Here is a 9,131-nt window from a genome sequence, read left to right as displayed (position 1 = left end):
GCAGAAGACAGATTCAAAAGTACTGCTGCAGATTCAAAAGTACTGGCTCTTGAACTGTTGTGCTTGATTCAGTGGCCAGAACAGAATAAGGCTTGCCATGTCTAAACTGCCACAACTGCTACAGGGAGTTGTTGTTCCACAGCTGCTGTGTTCACTGTCTTCCCTGCGTAGCAGCCAAGCCACTTCTTGATCACAGTGCAGCATGGAAGTGCTGCTCTGCCCACTAACTGGGATCAGGCAGGGTAGACTGTATGTCAGAGGGGAAAACAGACACCTCAAACTTCACATGCATGTCAAAGGTAGGCAAAGACTGCCTACTCTCCATAGATCCTTCCTTCCACCTTCTCTTTCCCTCTTGCCTGTAATCTTGTGGGTTGTGTAAGAACTTTGTTACCAGCAATGGTGCTTATAAAGGGTTATGTGAGGTGAGGATCATATGTATATGAGAATGTGGTTCTTCCTGCTAAAATTTCTTCCAGAATGCCTCTTAGGCATCTACAGCAGTGTGCAGCATTCCCTGATGTGACTGTGTGTTTAAGGAAGTAAGAGGGGGAAAAATACACTATTGAGTTATCTGAAAAACTCATGTGAGATTGTGCAGCTCATGCACTCTAGTGCTCATCACATAACTACGAGGGGTTTTAATCTTAAAATCTTAAATTTCCACTCTCTTAAGACATTGGGTACTCATGTCCCCCACTGGTACCTAGGATCTAGAGGAGGGCAGCTGAAGGAAAGGGCTCTTCTCTGCTGTCGCCATAGTCCCCTTCCCCAGACATCTAGGGATGCTGCAGCTGGAAGTGAGGCACTGAGCCACACCAGCAGCTCTCACCATGCCTTGTGCATGTGGATCTGCACTGGCTGTAAGCACAGACAACCGAGATGTTGCTGCACTGCTCAGGAAAAGAGCCAACCACCGCCTACAGTTTTGGTGAACAAGGATCTACTACAAGAAAAGCTATTAGCTAAAGACACAAAAGCATCTGGCCGATGAGGCAGTTCTGAGACCTGACGTTTGTTAGTAAATGCATCTGCCTCCTGCGATGCTTATAGTCCTGCAAAAAAATGAACAGGCAGCAGGATGGATTTGGAGATCCCTAGAGAGGAACAAGTCCAGTTACTATCACAGGCCTTTCTGTCAGTACCAGCAACAGAATAAAAGCTCATAATTTTTTTTTTTTTTTGTTTCTTTTCCTTTTTTCTGTGCATGGTCCAAATGTGGAAGAGAGGTAGTAAAAAGATTTGAGAAGAACCTTACTGCAAGAAACAGCCTTTGGATTTCACTAAAAGAGACAGAACCTGAATCTGGAACTGTTCCAAGGGTTATACATTTTATTAGTAACACAGCAGAGGCAACATAGGCATGGACTGTCTTATTAAAAAATGCTCAAGTTCCAGAGTTTTCTATGGGTCAAGTACACAGTTAAGTAATGAACACTATCCCAGACTTCTCTGAAAAGAGTAGGTTCCTGATAAAGAAATCGCCTAAGGATGTTGCGTATAAACACTTTCCAAGTGGCAAGTCTGTTTTTGAATTTGCAACACAGCAGTTCCTCAGCAAAAGCCTTGTGTTCCTAGCCCATGATAAAATCAAGGTAGCTTTAAGGCCCTCGCTCAAAGATTTCAGTAGGCTCTGATCACGCATGAAGTTTTTCTCATTGTAACTTGCTTATGTGCTTTATTCTCAAATTAAAATATCTGCTGAGTCCACAGTTTCCCAGAGCTCACATACAGTCATAGCAAAATCAGTTCTGCTTGGAGGAAGCCAATGCCCTACTTCTCAGGGTGGGCTGTATGCCAAGACAGAGTCTCAAGTAATTTGTGCTCCACCTTGCCTCCAACCAAACCAGCTCAAAATTTCTAAAGGAGTTTTTTCAACAGGAACATTGAATTCCCTCACCTTGCCCAATTCCCTTCTTTCTAGGCACTGGCAGAATTATGACACACACATTTAGGAAAAGGATGATGGCCACACACATTTAGGAAAAGGATGATGGCCACACACACAGAGGATCACATTTGATTGCATGTTGGAAATGATGGAAAATGGCAGATTCAAATAGAGCTTTAATTTCAAATAAAGTAGTTTCCAAATGTAACCGCTGTCTGGAGGATGAAAGTGGCATGTCTGTGACAGTTGTACTGTGACATGTAGCTTGCTGAGCTCAGTAGCTCTGCAGTGAAGGATCACAGATGGTTTGCAGTGCTGGGAAGACCCTGCTCTTAGGGACTGAAGTCTTACTGTACTTGCAGAATTCCACCTTAAAAGTAATTGGACATCTCTGTAGCTCAGAGGTTTGCTAAGCAATGACACACTGCACTTGGATTTGGAAACATAACATCTGGAAGCCAAATGTTAGAGGCAATATAAAAGGGCCAGCCCCACAAACCAGAGGGGCACTTCTAAGCCAGGAACATCTTCAGGATGGACATTTTCCTTCTCTGTGTGTTCCTGCCTCTGGTGACTGTGGCATGGGGCCAGTACAGTGACTATTATTATGGTCCCTATAATTATGGAGATAATGATGAATGGGTCAATGTGTACCGGCAAGGTTTCAACTTTCAGTGCCCGCATGGGCAGGTGATCGTGGCCGTCAGAAGTGTCTTCAGCAAGAAGGAAGGCTCTGACAGACTGTGGAACTATGCCTGCATGCCAGCATCCCAGAGCCTCGGTGAGCCGACAGAGTGCTGGTGGGAAGAGATCAACAGGGCGGGAACCGAATGGTAGGATAACCCCAGCCATCCCTGAGGGGCACAGCCCTGACAACCCCTGTCGAATGTGGGTCCTAATACTGTGGTCAGAGCAATGCAAATGCATATGAATGCCATGATAACCTGCAGGTTTTGCTGCCTTAAGACTCTTTAATCACATGCATTGGAGCTGATCAGCATCACATTTGTCTTCTCGGTAGCAGTTTCTTGCTGGAGGGTGTCAGTGTCCTTCGGTCACTCACAACCTCAGCTGTGAAGTGGTTTGGTGTTGCTATTGTTTCAATGATGAGGAAAATGAGGCAAGCACCTACGGTGAGGAGAGCATAAAGTCCCTCTTGAAAAGACACATTGAATCAGTGACTAAACTGGGAAACAAATTGCAAAACTCCTCACTTCATCCTCACGCTCTGATCACTCTGATTAGGAAAAATAATCTCTGTATTGCACTGGCTCTTTGCTTTGTGTTTTTGTTGCTAAGCTTTTTGGCTTAAGCATAAACAAATGCTGTTTTCTAGTTGTGCTGTTATTACAGGAGCCAAAAATCCACACTAACAAGTGATGACGGTGGCACATATATCTGCCTGGTGATCGCAGAAGATCATGTTAATTCCCCAATAGCATCAGTTTGCTTAGCTAGATGTTACATTTTCCATTAACCTTGGAGGCACAGGTGATCACATTATGTGGAGACAATAATTTCTGGAAATATGTATAGCATTTCATATTTTTCATATTTGGGCAGAATACCCAGTATTTAATTATTTTCTGGGGTTTTTAATGAAATGGGAAACAGAGTATTGGACAATTCTGGGATTGAAATATTCTTTGGACAGAATGAAATGCATGCAGTAATGAGTATTTTCAAATACTTGATATGGTTTTGTCCTAAAAATTGCAATGTGATTTTTGATTTTTTTTTTACATGGGAATACGTTAGCTATGAAATGTGAAGTTTCTGCTTTTTAAATGATTCAAAATTTTGTTCTGAATTAATCATATTCTTTCATTTACCATGTGACACATGCCTATGGCTGATGCAATTGCTAAGGGAAAAAACAATTGACTCTATGTTTAACTTTGGAATAAGAACTGAAAAAAAGGGGGAGAGCTGCAAAACAGGCAGAAAGAATACATTGTGATAATCCTGGACAACTTCTTCATTTTTCATATACTTATGCAATTTCTATGTATTGCATAATAATTTTGAATTAGACATTTCTTTTTGTTCAAAATAAACTTATTTTTTCACTCTCTAGAACTCCGTGGCAGCAATTGCTCAAGTTCACTTCTCACAAACAGGATAGTGTATAAGTCTATACAGAACATTTTCTTCTGCTATGTATCCATTCATCACTGTGCTCGGTATGTCAGCATGACTACATCCACAGTGTATTATCTGAATCTGGTTTCCTTCATCTCTTAAAAAAATATCTTTTCACTTTGTCCTCTTTGTTGCCTACTTCTTTCCTATAGCAAACCCTTTATTTTCTCTCTTTCATAAAAAAACCTTATTTCTTTTTCAACCCCTTTTTAATTGTTTATCTCAGTTTCTCTCCCTTTACTAGTTTTTGGAGTTATTTTAGTAATTCTTCACTAGCTTACCTTTGCAGTCCAGCAGTCCAACATCCTTACATCTCTCTGCCTACTCTGCATAGACCTTCCTTCCTTCCTTCCTTCCTTCCTTCCTTCCTTCCTTCCTTCCTTCCTTCCTTCCTTCCTTCCTTCCTTCCTTCCTTCCTTCCTTCCTTCCTTCCTTCCTTCCTTCCTTCCTTCCTTCCTTCCTTCCTTCCTTCCTTCCTTCCTTCCTTCCTTCCTTCCTTCCTTCCTTCCTTCCTTCCTTCCTTCCTTCCTTCCTTCCTTCCTTCCTTCCTTCCTTCCTTCCTTCCTTCCTTCCTTCCTTCCTTCCTTCCTTCCTTCCTTCCTTCCTTCCTTCCTTCCTCCTTCCTTTTGCACCCCCAGGGCTGAGCTAGTTCTCTCAACAGTGCTTCATGGAGAGAGGCTTGCAGCATGCAAGCACACCCCTGGTAATGCCAACAAGAGCTGCCCAATGAGCAGCTGCCCAAGAGCTGCCCAATGCTGCCCAAGAGCCCAGTGACTGGAGTGAAAGTGTAGGCCAGTGTAGCCTCAAATTAATGTGGTGGCACAGATATATCCTGGGGAAGCTTTGAGAATCCTGCCTTCTCTCTTGGCATTCTTACTTCTCATAGGTGCCCCTCTTCTCTCTCTCTTCCCCATCCACCTCAGTGCTATTTGGAGCCATCCCCAATTCTAAAAAGATTCATGCAATAATCAAGTGGGACCTCAAATATGAGTCACCATATGTACCAATGGCTCCTGTTTGGCCAACTCTCTTCCCTGCTATCTCCCAACAAACCAATCTGTTGGTGAGCAATATGTCATTCTCAGGTCAGCTGACACAGCACTCTGCTGGACTTGCTAGTACATTTTCCCATCCTTGTAGGATGGACTAAAATATTCCTTCTTCAGCTCTGTCTCACAGAGTATTTTGTGTCACCTTGCACACCACATCCAGTGATGCTCAACTGCTTGTACCACCAGTAACTACAAGTCTGCCAAGCTTTTGCTAAAATTTTGCAGAATCAATTAGGTCTGAAAAGACTTGAAATCATTGAGTCCAACCTATGACTGAATACTACCAGGTCAACTGAGTGTCACATCTGGTCTGTCCTTATACACTTCCAGGGATGGGTGAACTCCACCATCCATCCAAGCTGTGGGCTGCCAGCTTTTGCAGGAGTACGCTGTGGGAGCCAGTGTCAAAGGCTGCTACTCCGCTGCAATTGAGGCTTTTTATTCTTTTCCCTACCTTCACTGAGCAACGAGAACAAGCTTGCTGAATCTTTTGTAAAATCCTTTTTACTTAATAATAGGTAGCAGCTATGCCTTTCCCTCACCCACACACCTTCATCCATGCTTTTGCTTTCAGGCTGAATATGTCTCCGTTCTTCTAGTTCTCCTCTGGAGGTTTTGTATTCCAACAGTCCTAAGCAAGCACTGATCATACCTGCAGCTCTTCTCTGAGTTCCCTCTGGTTTTTCACCCAGAACCCTAATCAGGAAATCTAGTCTGACAGAAACACCAAATTTAAATAACCTTTGACATATTGTGCTTATGGCATTTCAAATTTCAAATGGTGATTTTCAAATTACCATTCCTGACTGCTGCAAAGCTGCACAATAGAGACAAACTCAAGAGAGGTTTCTTTAGAAAATGCAGTAAACAAAAACAAGCTTAGGAGAGAAAATGAAGAGGGAATATAAAAGAGAAGAAAGAGTTTCCCACTCATTATTTTCTTTGGCCTTCAGTATTTGGGACAAAATGACAGAAAGGGATGGTGGGACCATAAGGATAAGAGAGTTGGGGGGAAGAGGGAACCACTGGCAGAGCTTCCTGGTACATTTATTTCTTTCACTAACACTAGGGATTATACAGATTTAGATAATCAAAACATAAAACTTACAATCTTTCAGATATGAAAAAACAATCCAACAGAAAGAGGACAATGGCACAGATCCACATTAGGCATCTAATGCCTAATAATGCTTAGCTTATGGCCTTTGCCTCCTTCCAGGGTCAATGGAGAGAACAGGTACTCTAAAAACTACTCTCTGGACACCCCATCTCTTTCACAAGCAGACTCATGAAGACCAATCCCTTCTAACCACTACCTAGAATTACCTAGTGGCTTTTCAGAATATATCTACCTACGGTGCTTCACTGCATCCCTGAAGTTAATCATAAATATTCATGCCCTTCTGAAGAGATTATGTGCATTTATGCTTTGCTGAAAGGACATAAGAAGTCTGTGAACCTGTTAGAAGACTCAAAGGGGAAATTGTGACAATAAATTGGATCAGATGATCAGGAATGCCTTCTCAGCCTCATTAATCTTTGAATATTTTTAAAGTTAAGTACATGTGCAAAGACTTTGTTGAATCTGTTTCAACACCTTACTTCTTCAGACTAAGGTTAACTGTCTGCTAACCAAGTTGATATTCAAAAGAGAGACAGCAACTGGGAGCAAGAACCAGTTCTTGGATAATTTGGAAATCCTCATGTCTGGAGTAGGGAAAAGTCTCAGAGCATGCCCTGATTCTGCAGTCTTTCTACTGCAGAAGTCCTCGAGTCCTTCTACTCCTTCTAATTTTTAATGCTGCAGCTTCTCAAAGAATCCTATCTTTTCAGGGTGCACAAATTTTATGTTCTTATCTCCATTTGTACTGTAGAAATTTTGACCTTGTTTAAATATTTCACCACCTAAGGTCTGAATGATTGAGGGTGAGACTGTTCTTCACTGCTTTGTTGAATACTACAGAGTTGTCTCTACGGACAAGTCTCTGAGCAAGGGTTTTAATAAAAGCTATTTTTCTTGCCGAAAACTATCATACCAAAAGACAGGGTTCACACAAACAAAGGAACAAAACCTTGCAAGTGAAGACAAACAGCTCTTCCTTCCAGTAAAATAAGTTTGGTTTACACCACATGATACAAATGAAACCATGCCATATCCTCATACTCCCAGTCATCTGTAAGGCAAAAAGGAGAAGGATTTCCAGCCAAGAGCTATTTACTCCACGTTTATTGCCTCTTTTCCTTGTTTAGATATCTGAGAAAGTGTTTAGATGGGACTTGGAAAAACCAGATATATAGATTCTCCCTCTCCACTCCCTTTCTCTCCTTCCTTTGCCCACAAACTAGGTGCAAAGACAGACTACTGAGCAAAGGATCCTCCTGTTCAGGTTCTGGCAGCACACCTTGGTATATCAGTAGGAACTATTTTTGTTCCCAATCTGCAACCAGTCCCCAATTTCAGATCTGAGGCTGTATGATATCACCCAAACCCAATAATCCAGCTGCTCTTTGAAAATGTTCCCATTTGTGCTATCTACACAAGCAAGTTAATTTTCTTCAGAGCCCTAAGTTTATGTTAAAGGACTAGTGCTACCAGTCCATTTAGCACAGCTGCAATGGACTGAGTCCAGAGGGAGCATCTGAGGAGAAGAGGAATGTTTCTGTAGAAAAGGAGGCCTCATCAGCTACTGTCAAGAAGAAATCACCAGAGTGAAAAGGGCCTTGCCTTCTATTGGAATTAAATACATCACACTGCCTTCCCTTGGTCAGGGAGAAAACAATCAGTCATAAATGCCCCTGGAATGAAAAAAAATATTGCTGAAGATATTATTACAGAGGCTGCCTTTGGCATGTGGCATAACAACATGTCTCAGCACCCCACAACAGATAGGGAACACTCCTTGAAAAATTGGCTTTTGGAGACTGATGTGGCCTAATCAAACACACAAAAGTTGTTCCCTCTGTCTGGGTGCCAGAGTTGCAGGTGTCCTGAGCTTGCCCTCAACCTCTTATGTCTGCCCATTCACCTGTAGCAGACTGACCATTGAATTAGCTCTCATTACACAATTAATCCAATTACACAGAGGGAGGACATACCACAAAGATAACTCAGGAGAGCAGTATAGGGCCTCTCCTCCACAGGGACATGGAATGGCACTCTCATGTTACCCTGTTAATAGGAACAAATCACCCTCAATGCAGCACGACCTGGTGCCCACTGAGCTGTTTGTCAGCCCCTGCATGGCTCTAGAGAGCTTCAGGGAGCATAATCCCAGTCAGTGCAGCAGGAATTCAGTGCATTCTCTAACAGCACTACTCCCTGCAGCCTAACGTGGGCTTCCCTGAGCAGATTTGTAATGAACAGCCTTCCTCTTTGGGTTCTCATCCTCAGGATATGATGTATCTGAGGAACAGGGGGCCTCAGAGGGAGGTTTCCCACACAGCACCAGCATTAGGTGGGGCACAACACTCTGGGGCTTTACTTAGAAAAGAGCAAAATTAATGTGCAGGCATAAGTCTGAAGTGTCACCAAAACTGATTCCATTGCTCAAAACAATTCTATTGTTGCAAGCAAGGTTTGTATTCAGTCTGGCAGACACCTGTTGAGCAATGAGGAACACCTGTTGAGCAATGAGGAACACGCTTGGCTGCCGAGGTTATTACTGATGTTCACAAAAAATGTGGCACAGTTTAAGAGGAACTATAGGGTAAAACAGGTCATGCACAGATCCAAAATTCACATATGCATTTTGGGTGGGTTTGTTTCACACCAGCTCTTTTTTGGTCTCACAGATGAAAGCTCACTAGTGAAGAACAAAAGCAGCTCTGACCTGAACTAAATCTGTAACATGGATGCATGCTTTGACTGCATGCCATGACAGAGCTCAGCTGTACAACACTCATTAACCAGTTCAGAAGAAAATTTGGCAGAGGAGAGGTTTTTCACAGGAATCACAGCAGGCCAGGAAGGTCTCAGATACCATATCCCTGTTGCTACACAGAAGTCCTTCCAGAATAAGACTTTCTATGGAACACTGCAGTCATTT

The 9,131-nt window shown here is 42.7% G+C and overlaps 1 protein-coding gene across 1 annotated transcript in view; it reads left to right on the top strand.

Moving 5' to 3' along the window:
* Positions 1-2,393: 2,393 nt before the first annotated feature.
* The window catches only part of DPT (dermatopontin), a 28,046-nt gene continuing 21,308 nt past the window's right edge, over positions 2,394-9,131 (top strand). Inside the window, exon 1 of the mRNA XM_059466444.1 lies at positions 2,394-2,724. Within this exon, the coding sequence (XP_059322427.1) occupies positions 2,426-2,724 (299 nt within the window). The 5' untranslated portion in view covers positions 2,394-2,425. The remainder of the gene's footprint in view (positions 2,725-9,131) is intronic.

Source organism: Ammospiza nelsoni, chromosome 2, assembly GCF_027579445.1.
Source record: "Ammospiza nelsoni isolate bAmmNel1 chromosome 2, bAmmNel1.pri, whole genome shotgun sequence".
Lineage (NCBI taxonomy): Eukaryota > Metazoa > Chordata > Aves > Passeriformes > Passerellidae > Ammospiza > Ammospiza nelsoni.
The sequence above is the reverse complement of the archived record's forward strand: the minus strand, read 5'-3'. Positions and strand labels throughout refer to the sequence as shown.